Source organism: Orycteropus afer, unplaced genomic scaffold (genome assembly GCF_000298275.1).
Source record: "Orycteropus afer afer isolate SDZICR_OR568_19922 unplaced genomic scaffold, OryAfe1.0 scaffold00082, whole genome shotgun sequence".
In the NCBI taxonomy this organism is placed as follows: domain Eukaryota; kingdom Metazoa; phylum Chordata; class Mammalia; order Tubulidentata; family Orycteropodidae; genus Orycteropus; species Orycteropus afer.
In genome coordinates this window covers 9,004,595-9,019,914 of record NW_006921669.1, presented here as the reverse complement: position 1 = coordinate 9,019,914, position 15,320 = coordinate 9,004,595, and the positions used below count along the sequence as shown (strand labels likewise).

The following is a 15,320-nucleotide window of genomic DNA, read 5'->3' as shown; positions in this document are numbered from 1 at the left end:
AGAGGTTCTGCTGTGCCCTGTAGGGTCACTATGAGTCTGAGCTGACTCAATGGCAAGGGCAATGTAATGGGTAAATTTTAGTGAAGAGACGTTTGTATTAGAACATAACAGCCCAGCGACAGGAGGAGGGGTGTGGATTTAGTCACTTTGACTTAGGACTATTGCATGGCTATAGACTATACTCATTGTATTTAACCTACTGTGTGGATGTCAGAGGGCCAATGCTCATTACCAGGGTTGCCCTTTGTATAATTGTACCCTAATTACCTAAGGATCCTGCTAGCTTGTAACTTTGTGAAAACACACCACTACCTACATGCTCATTTGGCTCCATCATCTGGTTTTGTGAGAGATTCTACAAAAGCAGAAAAACCTATAAGATGACATAAAGAGTATTATTAGCATTGGGTTAATGGGATGAGATGAAGGATTTTCATGCCACAGTGGGGTGAATCTCCCACTAGAAATGGAAAAAAAAAGAAAGAAAGATTGTTTACAGTGGTCTGGAGCTGGTTTTGTTGATAGCTGAAGCTGAGGACATTTAGTTGAGACCCCTCTCTTCTGTGAGATCTGAAATGCTGGAGAACTTAGAATCATAACCCTGAGTTTTCTCTTCATACAATACATAGGTAGCATGTACCTAAACGAGTCCCCAGCACATGCTCTCATCAGATGAAATTGAGTATACTGGGAATATTTACAGCTGAATTCCCATAGATTTTGCAGCTGAATTTTCCCCTTGCTCTGGACATTAATTTGATTTTTGTATATGCATTCATGTCTCAGCCTGACATAGTCTTGAGTTCCTGGCAGTGGCTGTTTTTATACCTGATCATCTGGCACTATAGGGAGCCCTAAGCTCTTGAGGGTAATCACTTAAATGTATCTCCCTTAATCTTCTTTGCTGGGCACTGAGAACAAAACGATAAGGAGCCAGGAGAACAGAGAGAGAGAGTTGTGGGCAGGCACAGCTTCCTCAGCCCCTGCTGTCCATTTTTCATGTCTTTGTCATCCACACCAAGATGCCATCCTTCCTTGGTTTCACGTGTCTGGGGAGACTGTGCAGCTCTGAGAAAAGCAAAGTCACCTCATCTGAAAGAACCAGTACCAGGGGCTCAAACAGAAGGAGACTGGTTGTCAAGGATGTGAGTATCACTGGGACTCCGTGCCCCACTCACAGACGAGCCACCATCACACATTTGTTGTACCTACCCCCTGAGAACCACTGCCTGTGTGAGCACATGGTTAGCAGCTTCAATCCTCTTGGTAAGTGGTAAGTAAGTGACAGAGCTCACGATACATGTGGTTTTATGTTTTATGTGTAAGCAACAGAGGGCCACAGCAGTGGGGGTTCACAGGTAGAATGCTTTCCTCCCACATAGGGGACCTGGGTTCGATTCCCAGTCAGTGCCACGTCTTCCTAGCCACCACCCATCTTCAGTGGAGCATTCCTTGTTGCTATGATGCTAAACAGGTTTCAGTGGAGCTTCCAGACTAAGATTAGGAAAACAGGCCTGGAGATCTGCTTCTGAAAATCAGCCAGTGAGAGCCCCCTGGACGACGAGGGCTGGGTCCGCTGTAATCCTGGGGCTGGTGCGGGCTGGGCGGCGTTGATTCAGGAGGCTACAGACAGCAGTTGACTGTAACAACAAAGTATTGTCCAGAACCATTCTTTTGTAATCTGTTCTTAACAGGAAACATGATACTTAATATATAGTTAATGGGGGGCGGGCAGAGTGAGCAGAGTAGAGAATGTAACTTAAGTACAGCTATGGAGTCAAAGTCTGAGGGTATTTTTATCAGGATATTGTGATCTCAGTAACAAACATGTTTCTTTCCAAACCTGGTATGAATAGTTGTCTATGAGAGGAAGTACAATGGAAAAGCAAGGTCTCTATCCACAGAGACTGCTGTCCCATCTGCTAAAGGACAGATGAGAAAAGGGGGACTCAGGACAGCACTTCCACACCTAGTGGCTTATGACCTAAATGAAGCTGTGTTCCAACCTGTATCGCTATTTAGCGAGGGCTGGTCCTGTGAAATACTCAGAAAGAACAGAGAAGGTTTCTGATATTGAGAGGACTTATCAAGGCATCCTTTCACTGAAGCTCTTAAACCATGGAAAGACATCCTCTGCCAGGAGAGGGGTGGAGAGAGCTCAGCCTGAGGATAGGTAACTCACCTGCAGGCTTTTTGAAATCATCACGATGCCTTTATTAAAGAAGGTGATACCTACCTGACCATGCATTCCTGATCAAACTCACTTGCAGCATTCATACAGGAGGTAAAGACATAGTCCCTGTAAAGCATCATATATACTTGCTCATTCTTGGACCGCTAGAGAGAGAGAGATTAGGTAAGGTTAGTTGAGATAAAGGAATTAGCCCATACTGAGTATGGGCTGGGAGGGGCTGCTAGCTAAGGCAGGACAGGACACAGATTCCGGCAGACGCTGATGGTGACCTCCTTGGTTCTCTCATTCTCCTGTGTCTCTGCCTTTGCTACTCCAGGCTCATCCTCCTTAGCAGAGCAAGGAATAGGAGTGGGGAAAGCATGGACCATGCCTTCTGATCCCAGACCTTTTACGGCAGCTCTGGAAGACCGTTCAGAGCTGACTATATTTATTGTAATTAGTGGCATCTCCCTCAAGTATCAGATTCACACGTTGGTGGGTACCTCCAATCTGCTTGTAGAGGAAAAACAAAGATTGACTCCACAAGTAGGGAGAGAAAGCTTACACTATAGATTTCTGTTGGAGCTCATGCTTAAATGTAAATAGTTTGGTGCTTCTACTGAAAGAGGTTCAAATCAGCTGGTTTTGGAATGAGCTGTTGATGCCCATGAGAGAGATAAGGTATGTCTGTAGGGGAAGGAAGGAACCCTGGTGGCACAGGGGTTAAAGCATTCAGCTGCCAACTGAAAGGTCAGTATGTTTGAACCCACCAGCCACTCCATGGGAGAAAGATGTGGCAGTCTGCTTTCATAACGCTTTACAGCCTTGGAAAGCCTCTGGGAAACCCTATAGGGTTGCTATAAGTCAGAATAGACCAACGGCAGTGCGTTTGATTTGGTTTTGGTAGGGAAGGCAGGAAGTCAATGGGAGATGAGGTAAGTGCAGATGAATGAGAGTGGGGTGGACAATGGACCATGAGTAGTTCAGTCATGAGAGAATAAGAGCGCAAACAGGGTCAGAGAGATCCCTGAGTCAAGGGAAGGGTAGTCGTCTTTGGACTATCCATATCTTAGTGGGATCAGATAAGGACATCTGGGGACTAGTTCAGCATTGTGGCTTTGGGGATGGACATTCCAGAATTTGAGTCTCAGCTCTTTGACTTACTAGATGCATTATTTTGGGAAGTTAGTGTCTGCAAGTCAAAGCCTTGCAATCTGTAAAGTGTGCAGAACACTACTGACCTATGTGGTGGCTCTAAGCAGGTGGGCTCCTAGGGTGTGTGGGACCCTGTGCAAATATTTTTGGGGGCTTCTGTCTAAAGAAACAATTTGAATCACCCCCAAGTCAGTGTGTCAACAGCATAATCTCGCTCAATCCTGGGGAAGAAATGCCACAGCAGCCTCAAATAGGAGAGCTCACTTCCCAGGCTTCTCTCCTGGAATCAAGGCAGCTCTGGGACCTAAGACACAGGCACGAGTGTGGGAGTTCCTCTGGGCATGTGGTCAACCCCCTGCATGGCTGCAGCAGCAGGAAGTGGAGTGAAGAGGAAAATCCCAGAGGGCCCTGAAGGGGGGGTGGGGTACCCTACCCAGGAGCACTCCCGGCCCTGGCTGGTCCCAGGCCCCAGAAAGGGCCAGAGACAATGTTGATGAAGGCATGGGGTCAGGGCAGGAGTCTTGCTTGTCCAAGTCTAAAGATGGTACTGATTATGAGGACTCAATGAGAACATACATAGAAGAGTGGCTGGGATAGTGGGGAACACAGGCACCTACAAAATGTTAGCCACAGTAATAATAGTTCATTATTTTTTAGAAAAATAATTATTCCTGTCATTTGCTTTCTACTGCTTTGAAACCGTAGAGGCCTGATTTCTGGGTTGCTCGGCCCAAGGACTCTGAATGCAGCGCAGGAAGTGGGATTCCCAGGAAGCCTCCCTGTGTGCTCTGGGCATCCTGGTTTGGAAGTCCGTGCTCCCACCATCATGTGTGTTCCTGTGAAGCCCCAGGGCAGCTCCTGGCAGGCTACTGTGGGATGTTTGGTCACCACCTCCTGCAGCTTCCTGTTGTTGTCTGGTGCCCAGCTCCTGCTTTGAACCTGTGCAGGGCTCAGTCCTCTCCAAGTGCTACCACCTGTGTCTCTCCTTTGTCATGCAGAACAAGGCTTGGAAGTTGATTGGGGAGGAACTGTTTCCCCTTTTAAGAATAGGAAAGGAATTGGCAAGAAGCTGTGAGTTGTAGACAAGGCAAATTGAATTTACAGACCAGTTTCTGCATGTGTAGGCAACAGGAGCCCTGGTGGCACAGTGGTTAAGCACTCAGCTGCTAAGAGAAGGGCCAGCAGTTTGAACCCACCAGCAGCTCCGTAGGACAAAGATGTGGCAGTCAGCTTCCGTAAAGATCACAGTCTCGGAAACCCTATGAGGACAGTTATACTCTGTCCTACAATGTCACTCTGAGTCAAAATCAGTGTGACAGCAGTGAAGTTGGTGCATGCAACTGTATCTGTAATTGTGGATGCAGTTCTATTCTAGAAGAATTCTGTCATTCACTGACTCAAACATTGAGTCAAGTGCTTTAAAATGTTTCCTTGTTTAATATTCCCAGTACCTCAGCAAAGTATGTACTATTTTTATGCTAGTTTTATAGGTGAAGAAACTGACACATGTGCAGTTAAGAAACTTGCCTAAGTTTACATACATACTAAGTGGGAGAGCTGGATTTGAACCCAGGTTAGCCTGACAACCAACATCATGCTCTAAACCATGATGCTATGTTGACTCAGTTTCCTGAGCATAAGGTAATTCATGAGGTCTGCTGAGCTCTGGACCCACAGCTGCAAACACATTTAAGTTTGTAAATAATATTGCAGCAAGCCAGGCTCACAGGGCAAGCGGGTGTTTTGGAGTGCCTGGAGCAGGCTGGGAAGTGAGTAGAGTGGTTTGGAACAGCTAAGGGAGACAAACCTGTCTGTCAGTTTGTTGTACTTTAGTGGCTTGCGTGTTTCTGTGAAGCTAAAGGCGATGCCACCGGTGTTTCAAATGCCAGCAGGGTTACCCATAGTGGACTGGTTTCAGTGGAGCATCCAGACTAAGACAGACTCAGAAGAAGGAAGAGGCTATCAACTTCTCAAAGAACTGGCCAGTGAAAACCTTATGAATAGCAGTGAAACACTGTCTGATATATTAATGGAAAACTTTATGAATAGCCCTGAAACATTGTCCAATATGGTGCTGGAAGATGAGCCTCTCAGGTCAGAAGGCACACAAAATATGACTGGGGAAGAGCTGCCTCCTCAGAGTAGAACCAACTTTAATGATGTGGATGGAGTAATGCTTTTGGGACCTCCATTTGCTAATGTGGCATGTCTCAAGGTGAGAAGAAACAGCTGCAAACATCCATTAATAATCAGAACATGGAATGTACAAAGTATGAATCTAGGAAAATTGAAAGTTGTCAAAACTGAAATGTAACACATGAAGATCGATGTCCTAGGCATTAGTGAGGTGAAATGGACTGGTATTGGCCATTTTGAATCAGATGATCATATAATCTACTGTGCTGGGAATGACAAAGAGGAATGGAGTGGCATTCATCATCACAAAGAATGTATCAAGATCTATCCTGAAGTACAGTGCTGTCGGTGATAGGATAATATCCATACACCTACAAGGAAGATCGGTTAATACTACTATTATTCAAATATATGCACCAACCACCAAAGCCAAAGATGAAGAAATTGAACCTTTTTATCAACTTTTGCAGTCTGAAATTGACTGAACATGCAATCAAGATGTGTTGATTATCACTGATGATTGGAATGCACAAGTTGGAAACAAAGAAGAATCACTGATAGTTGGAAAATATGACCTTGGTGATAGAAGTAACACTGGAGGTCACATGATGGAATTTTGCAATGTCAAAAGGGACCATTCTCTGGAGAAGGATATCCTGCTTGGTAAAGTGGAGGGTCACAGAAAAGGGTAAGACCCTCCACAAGATGGACTGACACAGTGGCTGCAATGATGGGCTCAGGTATAGCAGGGATCGTGAGGCTGGCACAGGACGGGGCAGTGTTTCATTCTGTTGTACATGAGTTGGAGACAACTTGATGGCACCTAATAACAAATAATATTGCTAACCCAAAACACCTAACTTATTGCCGTCAAGTCAATATCTGAGTCATAGTGACCCCTCCTTAGGTTTTGGAAGCAGTATCTCTATGGAAGTGGATTGCACAGTCTTCTTCCAAGGAGCAGGTGATGGGTTGGAACCACCAGCCTTCTGGTAAGCAGTCAGATGCCTTAGAGCTCCCCATCAAATATTGTAACAACTCAAATTTAAAGACACTCTTATTTCTTAAAAAAGGTTTTACCAGGAAAAATAGGGAACATTTCTTTTTTCTGTTCTGAAATACAGGCTATCTGTGTGGAGTTTTGTCTTTGTTCTATTCTAGGAACTTAGAGTAAGTTTTTGAACTTGCATTTCTTTTTGTCCTTCTGAACTTTTGGATCTAGCACAAATGAAAGAGAGAACCCTAGTGGCACAGTGGTTAGGTGCTCAGCCACTAACTGAAGGTGGTGTTAGAACCCACCAGCTGCTCCAGAGGAGTAAGATGTGACAATCTGCTTCCATAAAGTTTTAAGGCCTTGGAAACCCTATGGGGCAGTTCTACTCTGTCCTATAGGGTGGCTATGAATTGGATTGACTGGATGGCAATTGTTTTTGCCTGGATTTGAAACATGGTTTATCTATTAATTTTTCTGTGCTAAGTTCATTTTTTTTTTGTTTTTGCTTTTCATTTTTTTTTTTTTTTTTTTTAACAATGAAAGAGCATGTTGTTGTTGTGAGTGCAGTCTAGTTGGTTCCAACTCTTAGGGACTCTGTGTACAACAGAATGAAGCCCTGCCTGGTGATGGACCATCCTCACGGCCATTGCTGTGTTTGAGCTCATTGCTGCAAATCGCTGTGTCAGTCTGACTTGTTGAGGGCCATCTTCTTTTCCGTTGACCTTATGCTTTACCAAATATGATGTGCTTCATCAGGGACTGGAGAATTCAAATGTGACATTCTTCTTCTGTCTTCCTTCTTCATTGGCCAGCTTGCAAATGTACATGAGGTGATTGAAAATACCATTCATTGGGTCAGGCCCACCTTAGTTCTCAAGGTGACATCTTTGCTTTTTAATGCTTTAAAGAGGTCTTTTGTAGCAGATTTGCTCAATGCAGTATGTCGTTTGTTGTCTTGATTGTTGCTTCCATAGACGTTGATTGTGACAACTTCAGTATTGTCTCTGTTTATCATGTTGTGGTTTATTGGTGCAAATGTGAGGATTTTGTTTACTTTATATAATCCATATTGAAGGCTGTAGTCTTTGATTTTCATTGGTGAATGCTTCAAGTCTTCTTTCTTCACTTTCAGTAAGCAAGGTTGTATCATCTGCATATCTCAGATTGTTAATGAGTCTTCCTCCAATCCTGATGTCACATTCTTCTTCATATAGTCCAGATTTTCGGATTATTGGCCCAGCATACAGATTGAATAAGTGTGATAAAAAGATACTACCCTGACTTACACCTTTCCTGATCTTCAACCACACAATGTCCCCTTGTTCTGTTTGAGTGACTGCCTCTTGGTCCTAATGGGCACAATTAAGTGTTCTGGAATTTCTATTCTTCATAATGTTGTTTGTAATTTGTTATGGTCCCCACAGTTGAATGCCTTTGCGTAGTCAATACAACACAGATAAACGTCCTTCTGGTATTCTCTGCTTTCAACCAGGATCCATCTGACATCAGCAACATCTGTCCAATGTGACAGCAGAATGGTGGAAAAGAGCATAGTTAGGGCAATTACCTCGTTGACAAACAAACAAGAGACACACTATTATCAAAGGCCCTAAAGCTATCTAGAGAGGGTTCAGTGATTATGCTGTTGGCTGAGTTCAAATCCTAAAGCAGAATGTTCTAGACTGGAGACCTGGGACCAAAATAGACTTGACAGTCCCCTCCCTGGAAAAGCAATTCATATCTGTGGAGATAGAAAGATGATTCTATTCGGATGAGAGCACTTGCTGTGGCCTCCTTGTTACATACAGTGCAACCCCAGGGATGGTCTTCTCCAGGGTTGGTCTCCCCAAGACTCATATATTCAAATTTACCACAAAATTGAGAGAACCTTACAGTGGTTTCTACATTGTTGTGTCATAAGTCAATATAAACCATTTTCAAACGAGCCATAACCCAAACCACTCTGATTCTTCAACTTTTTTCTTCACATCACCTTCTCACCCCATTCACTATCACTATCCCAGTTGGATTGGGCATATATGTCAGAGGAACAGGGGAAGGTCTTCGATATTGTAGGCCTAACGTCAAGAGGGATTTTTGCCCATAGTTTGAAGAGCATATTCCTCAGCATTCTGGAACTTCCCTGTAGCATATTCCCATAGCATACTGAGATGCTATGCTAGAAAAAAGTTTTTAATATCTTGCAAACCTCAGACTCAATTGTAAAGCCCCTTTCTTAAATTTGAGAGAGAGATTTTACCTGGCCATGAAAAAATGTAGCCTGGGAACTATGGCAAAGAGGAGTGTCTCATTCTTTCTCTTAGCCATGTTCTCCTGATCGTTGGCTTTGACTCGTGGCTGTTCTGAGATGAGGTGACAAGGTGTCTGCAGCTTGCTGGGAGCTGCATCCCCTAGGGACCTCTGTTCCCCAGTAGGCCAGGCCTCCAGCGCACATGCCGTATGCTAAGGGGCCATGGCTCCCTCAGAAGAGCAGCCTCACTTGGACTTGTATTCTGTTGACCGTGGAGGAGATGCATTGTGACTGGTTTCTTCTGAATCTTGGAAGGAGAGAGGTTTAAGATGTCAGCCGTCAGTCAGTATTTCCCCTGTGATTTATAGTTACCAGTAACCCTTGTTAGCCTCCCATGGTTTCTCATTCCATTAGTTTAATCATTTTTCTCCAACTCATATGTTTCAGCCCTTGGCGGTCAGGCCCTGCCTTTCTGTCATGTCCTACCATTAACCCCCACAGTGGATTTCATTGTCGCAAGTGTTTGACAGTGGGCCTCTCTCTGCACACGCTTTTGGGCTGCCTGGCATCCCCTCCCAGTTGTCACCCTTCTGACCCCCAGGCAGGACTCACTTTGAGGTTTTCCTCCTCTGGGGAGGCGGCTTGTCTTCCTTTGTGTCTCGTCCTGCTCTGTGCTTCTGTAGCATTTCAGGCATATTCCATTAGAGTTGCCCGTTTATGTGTCTGCTCAGTATACTGCAGAGTTCCTCTACAACATGGGGGAAACTTATTTATGTTTTTATTCCCGTTATAATACCGGGCATGGAAAAAAGCTGAGTGTGGGAATGAATGAATGTTTACAAAAATCAAATCACTGCAGTAGAATACAATGAGTCATAGGATTGGCCCCCTTCAGGTAGCTGAAGCTGGGAGAAGCAGGAGAGCAGAGTGGCTGAGAGGGCAGGATGCAGGGGTCAGGCAGCCCCCGTTCGAAGTGCAGTCCCACTCTTTTCAGTTGTGCATGGGGGCAAGTTACTTCCTATCACTAACCCTCCCTTTTCTCGCATGTAAAATGTAGCAACTGCTACCTGCGTTGCAGTAATAGCATGAGGATGAAAAGAAAATATATTTTCCTACCCAAATGTGTCAGACGCTAGATAAATGGTAATGATAAAGATAATTAGTCTTCAAAGAAGGGAAAAATCATCTTTAGCTGGGTGCCAGGGAAAGAAAGTGTAGAATTTGAGCTAGAAAATAAATAAAATTTACCCAAAATATGAGTAACAGGAAAATATTAAAATGATATGAAACAAAAAAGGAAGACATTTTTTCATTAATTCCGCTACCTGCATCTGTTTGAACCAGCTTTATTTGTGTATATAGGTGTGTACTTGTGTGTACGTGTGTGCATGTGTGTCTGTGTGTGTGTTGTGTTGTTTGCTTTTATCCTTTTTAAGCCCCAGGTGTGTGAGCAAGTAACTGTTTTCCTTGGAGATATTCCAGGTTAATTTACTTCCTCTAGTAACTAAAGCTAAGTTTTAAATGTTCCATTAGTTTTAAGTATATGTTCTTAAAAATTCATCTTGAAGTTAGAGGCCAAGGTGGTTCAGTTTAAGGTTATAGTTTGGCATTGTGTTTATCCTGGCTTTAAATAATTTTGATTTGGACTGATTGGCCGATCTTCAAAGAAACTCCTACTTTAGCATCATTTGATCCTGGAGATTCGAACTTGGTACAATCCAGTGCTTATGGCTGCAGACTCGTGTTAGCTTAGCAAATCAGCCATGCACTCTGAATGGCCCTGGGATACAAGACAAAGCTGCCAGCAGGAAGGTAGTGTAGCTCGTGGGCTACTCGTTAGGGTGTAGAGGTAGCCCACAGAGGAGTTATTCCTTCATCAGACTTCAGAAGACACCACGCCAGTACACTTTCAAGTACTCTTTGCAGAATCAGGTTTCATGTTGTTGTTATGTGCCGTCGAGTCAGCTCCGACTCATAGCAACTCCTCCTCGGGTTTCCGAGGTAGTATCACTGTGGAAGTAGATTGCCCAACCTTCCTCAGGTCTCATGGGACCTACAAATTTAAATGTGTCAGTGTTGTATGCATTAGAATTCTAGAGGTTTCTTAAAGATAGAACTAAAACATTGATATCAACACCTTCATTTTACTGGGGGAGGATGGGGGACTGAGGCCCAGAGATGTCCAGTGACCTTCCCAAGGGCTGCCGATTAACGGGAGATGGAATCAGACTGAGAGTCTAGGCCTCCTTGTTCCTTGTTTAATACCACAGAAGAGATGCCAAAGGATTGTCAAACATTTGTTTAGTTTCCTTGGAGACTCAGCTCAGGTGATGGCCCCTTGTGAGGCCTGTCTGGACCTCTCAGCATATCCCTGCCTTCTACCAAACGAATGCCCTGTCTGAGCCCCTTTGTGCTTGGTTTTGGCTATTGTCTGCATGCTTCGTCCCTACCAGGTAGCAGATTCCTTACTGACAGCAAAGATACTTTATCAACCTTTGTTTCTCCAGTGTATGGCACAGTGCTTAGTAAATAAAGGTACTTCATACAATTTTGAATGAAATTAAAGCTGTTCCCCAAAAGTGAAATAGATTTTTTACTGAAGTGGAAAATTCCATACGTGCATCCATGCCTATTCATGTCTTGTATTGCAGCCTTCGGGACTGCTTATGTCGTGTAACATAGAGGTCTGCAAACATCTTATGTAAGAATGGATAGGTCTCTGTGGTGAAGCATTATCTCGCCGATCTCTTCATTCGTGCTGCAAGGGCTGCAACGTAGCCCCCAACTTCTGTGGGGTTGCTGCTTAGAAGTCTTTCCTTATCCAAGTTTTGTAGCCATAGATAGCAACTGAAATGAATCAGAAGATGTCAGGGATGTTCTGACTCACAGCGCCCAGAAAAAGCAGCTCATAGAAGTTTGTTTGTGGCTCATGTGGAGAGGGAGAATTCAGATGATGTGGAGGAGGTCCACGAAGGGTAAAGATGGCCAGGGAAAGCAAAGCCAAAGAGCCAAAGCCGCTGCCAGCACCCAGCCTTCTTCCTCTCTGCAGACCATGACTCCAATCATTTTGTCACTTTTAACATCACTGGAATATTCCAGGGAGCTCCGGTAGCATAGTGCCTAAGGCACTTGACTGCTAACCAGAAGGCTGGCGGTTCAAACCGACCAGCCACTCCTCGGAAGGAAGGTTGGGCAATCTACTTCCGTAGTGATACCGCCTCGGAAACCCAAGGAGGAGTTGCTATGAGTCGGGTCTGACTCGGTCTGACTCGACGGCACATAACAACAACAACAAAGACTGTTCCAGGTACTTAACATTTGCTTTCCTTAGGGGGCAGTTCCCAATTCCAGTTCTGTTTCATCTCAGCCTTTTCCCTGAAGTGCTGTCATGTGGTTCTAGTACATAGCTAGAAGTGCTCATGTGTTCTCTCTCCCTTGATCAGATGTGTTCTTTTTTTGTGTGTTTTTAAGGCAGATTCACAGGAGTTTAATCCCAGTTTCAGTGCACACTCAATAAATACCAGACATTGAGAAGACCCATTGTCACTGTGCACAAGAAGATAATATGAGAACTCAGCATAGAAATAGAAATGCGTCTTTCTCTTAACTTTCTCTTAAGATGTTTATGTCCTTGTGCTAGAGGATCATATCTTATCCTGAATAACACCCTAAGTGACCTGAATCTTGTTTTGACAACACGGAAAGGAAATGCAGAGTGCTCCTTTTGGATAAACTTCTGCAGCTAAAAAATTTGCTGGTGAGCCTGAAAGCTCTTTTGGGTAAGCTATGGGGAATGGCAGGTTCTCCTTTTTCCTAGATGTTGCTGTTGTTGTTAGTTGTCTTCCAGTTGGCTTCAATCCATGGCTACCTTATACATAGCAAGGAAAGGTCACCAGGTCCTGAGCCATCATCACAATCCTAGGTATGGTGGAGTCCATTGTTGCAACTCTTTTATAGGAGATAGGTGATGTGAACAATTATCACAACAATGATCTAAGACAATTGTCACAAACAACCTTCCCTACCCCCTTCAGAAGGGTTGGAATAGTTCTCCCTCCCCCAACCACAATCTAATCAGAAGAATTAAGTAGATGCTTCAGAATTCAAATATACACATATGTGTGTTTGTGTGTGTGTGTGTGTGGTGATAACTACTTCAACTTAAAAATTAAAGTCTCAACTATTATATTTTTCTCTAAAAGTTTAAGCATTTGACCATTTATTTATTTATTTGGCTGCAAAATCAAATATATAGGTTTGGTTTGGATTTGTGTCATTTTTTTTTTTTTAATTGTGATTTGGGTGAAGATTTACAGAGCAAATTCCCTTTCCATACAGCAGTTCACATATACTTTGTCTCATGACATTGACCACAGTTTACCACAATGCAACAGCCCTCCTCCCACTTCCACCCCTCCATGCACTCCTGCCCCCTGAGCTATCTCCCTGTGCATAAGCAGCCCTTCTTTCTCCCATGATTGTTCTCTCCAAGGAGTGTATCTACCTGAGGTAAATGTTCAACTCATATGCCTCAGATGTGTTCTTAAAGGCTACAGTCAAATTCTATAATCACTTGGTATCCAGCAGTATTTTAAGGGGTAGGACCTACTTAATAAATAATTGTCTCATCTTTGAGATCATCAGTCTGGCCAATGTTATCCTTAATGAAAATACCTTGTGATGTTAGTTTGCTTAGTAGCTCTTCAACGGAACTTGATCTAGCATAGCTCATGGTCCATTTGATCTATGTTAACAATTTAAAGAGGATGCATGGAGCTACTTCTACCCCCTTTCATGGTTAACATCTTTATTTAGACCACCAAGAACAGTCCAGTTCATGCTCTGTATAGCAGCAGCTGGTGAGAAGATGGTGTGCCCACCAGCTTGCTGTACTCTTCCTGTAGCTGGGGAGGATTGACTTCTACCCAGAGCCTTCTATCTCCTGCTGCTGAGTGGCAAGCATTCCTTCCTTTGGATCTTTATGGCGTTTTCTCAGTAACTCTGATTCCAGTCGCTTTCCGCCTCATATTATTTAGGTGCTTGTGCTGCCCACTGTAATAGGATGTAAGCTCCCTTTGCACACTCTACATGCTTAGGGAGCACTTGTTAGCTTCACTGATGAATCAACAGTCTACTTCTTTCCTCTTCATTCTTCTGTATGTTGCTGTTGGGTGCTGGTGAGTCAGTTCTGACTCACAGGGACCCTTTGTGACACAGTGGAACTGCCCACAGGGTTTTCTTGGCTGTAATCTTTGCTCTCCCTCAGAGCTGCTGGTTGGGTTCAAAGTGCCAACCTTTTGGTTAGCAGCTGAGCACTTCACTGTTGCACGCCAGGGCTCCTTTCCCAATATATATGCCCATATTGTTGTCCACCTGACGCTCAGCCGTGTGATACTGTGGCTGGACGCTCCTTTGTACCTTAGTTTTTTTTTTTTTTTTTTTTGTCCTGTGTGTGCAGACTTAACAGACAAGGAAGCATATTGGTAAATACTCAGAACTCTTAGGATATTTTATTCAGAAAGGGGAAAAAAAACACTGTGTAATTCAGTCCCTTCACTGAGTAAAATTTAAGTTATAAATATTTCCTTTCCTGTACTCCCTCTAGTTTCCCCCAAAACCCCAACAAATCCAATACATATACAGAGTATTTTTCATCTTTCTGGGGAGTTGTGAGAAGGGAGGATGGGAAGAAAACTGCTAGTATACCTCTTTCAAAAATATAGCCAACTTGGCATATGGCATGGAGTGCTAGTACAGTCTTTGGTAGAATTGTAGCAATATGCAGCTGTTTAAATTTTGTGAAATGGCCTATGCGTATGTGTAAATACAATTGACTATCATTATAAAGTGATTCATTTTTACAGAGCTTGGTAAATGTCATTCGTCACATCCTTTCCCCTAAAAGAAACCTGCAGGCTGAAAAGACATTTGGGGACTGTTCTGGTTACCTAGTGCCATTCTGACAAGAATATACCATAAATGGGATGGCCTTAACGAACAGGAGTTTATTCTTTTACAGTTTGGAGGCTTTAAGTCCAAGTTCAAAGTGCCAGGCTCTAGGGGCTGGGTGAAAGCCCCTCAACCTTGGGGTCCAGCTCTGCCTCCTGCTCCCGGCCCACTGGAGCTAGAGGTGTTTCTTCACTCAGACAGCTGCTGGCTGCTGAGGCTGACAAGCCCCAAGGTTGACAAGTAAAAAGGCACAGTCCTGATGTTACCAAACCACATGGCAGGCCATTAATTTAAATCCATTGTAAGTCCCAAGGTCAGCAGAGCATGGCAGGCTGCTGAACAACAACATGGCTACATGCAGGGTCCAAGCGTGCATAGGCTAGAGACCATTCCCTATACTTCTCCTTATATACAGGAAGCAGACCACATCCCAAAGGCAGCTACTCAGCTGCTTGTGGAAGATCCCACCATGGAGTTGATTGCCAGTCTCATCACGGGAAATAACTACCACCAGCTGCCCAGCTACTCAACCAGGCCCAGCCAAGTTGACACACAAACTGAACTACCACAGGGACATACGTGCTCATGAGGCAGTTGTTAGTGCTGGCCCCTCTTTCCAGAGTTAAACCAAGTAAGGCTCATTTACATATTTGAAAGGATGA

The 15,320-nt window shown here is 44.0% G+C and overlaps 1 protein-coding gene across 1 annotated transcript in view; it reads left to right on the top strand.

Annotated features, from left to right (window-relative positions):
• The first annotated feature begins 1,022 nt into the window (after positions 1 to 1,022).
• Positions 1,023 to 15,320, top strand: part of ABLIM1 (actin binding LIM protein 1) — a 235,739-nt gene continuing 221,441 nt past the window's right edge. Inside the window, exon 1 of the mRNA XM_042781044.1 lies at positions 1,023 to 1,266. Within this exon, the coding sequence (XP_042636978.1) occupies positions 1,023 to 1,266 (244 nt within the window). The remainder of the gene's footprint in view (positions 1,267 to 15,320) is intronic.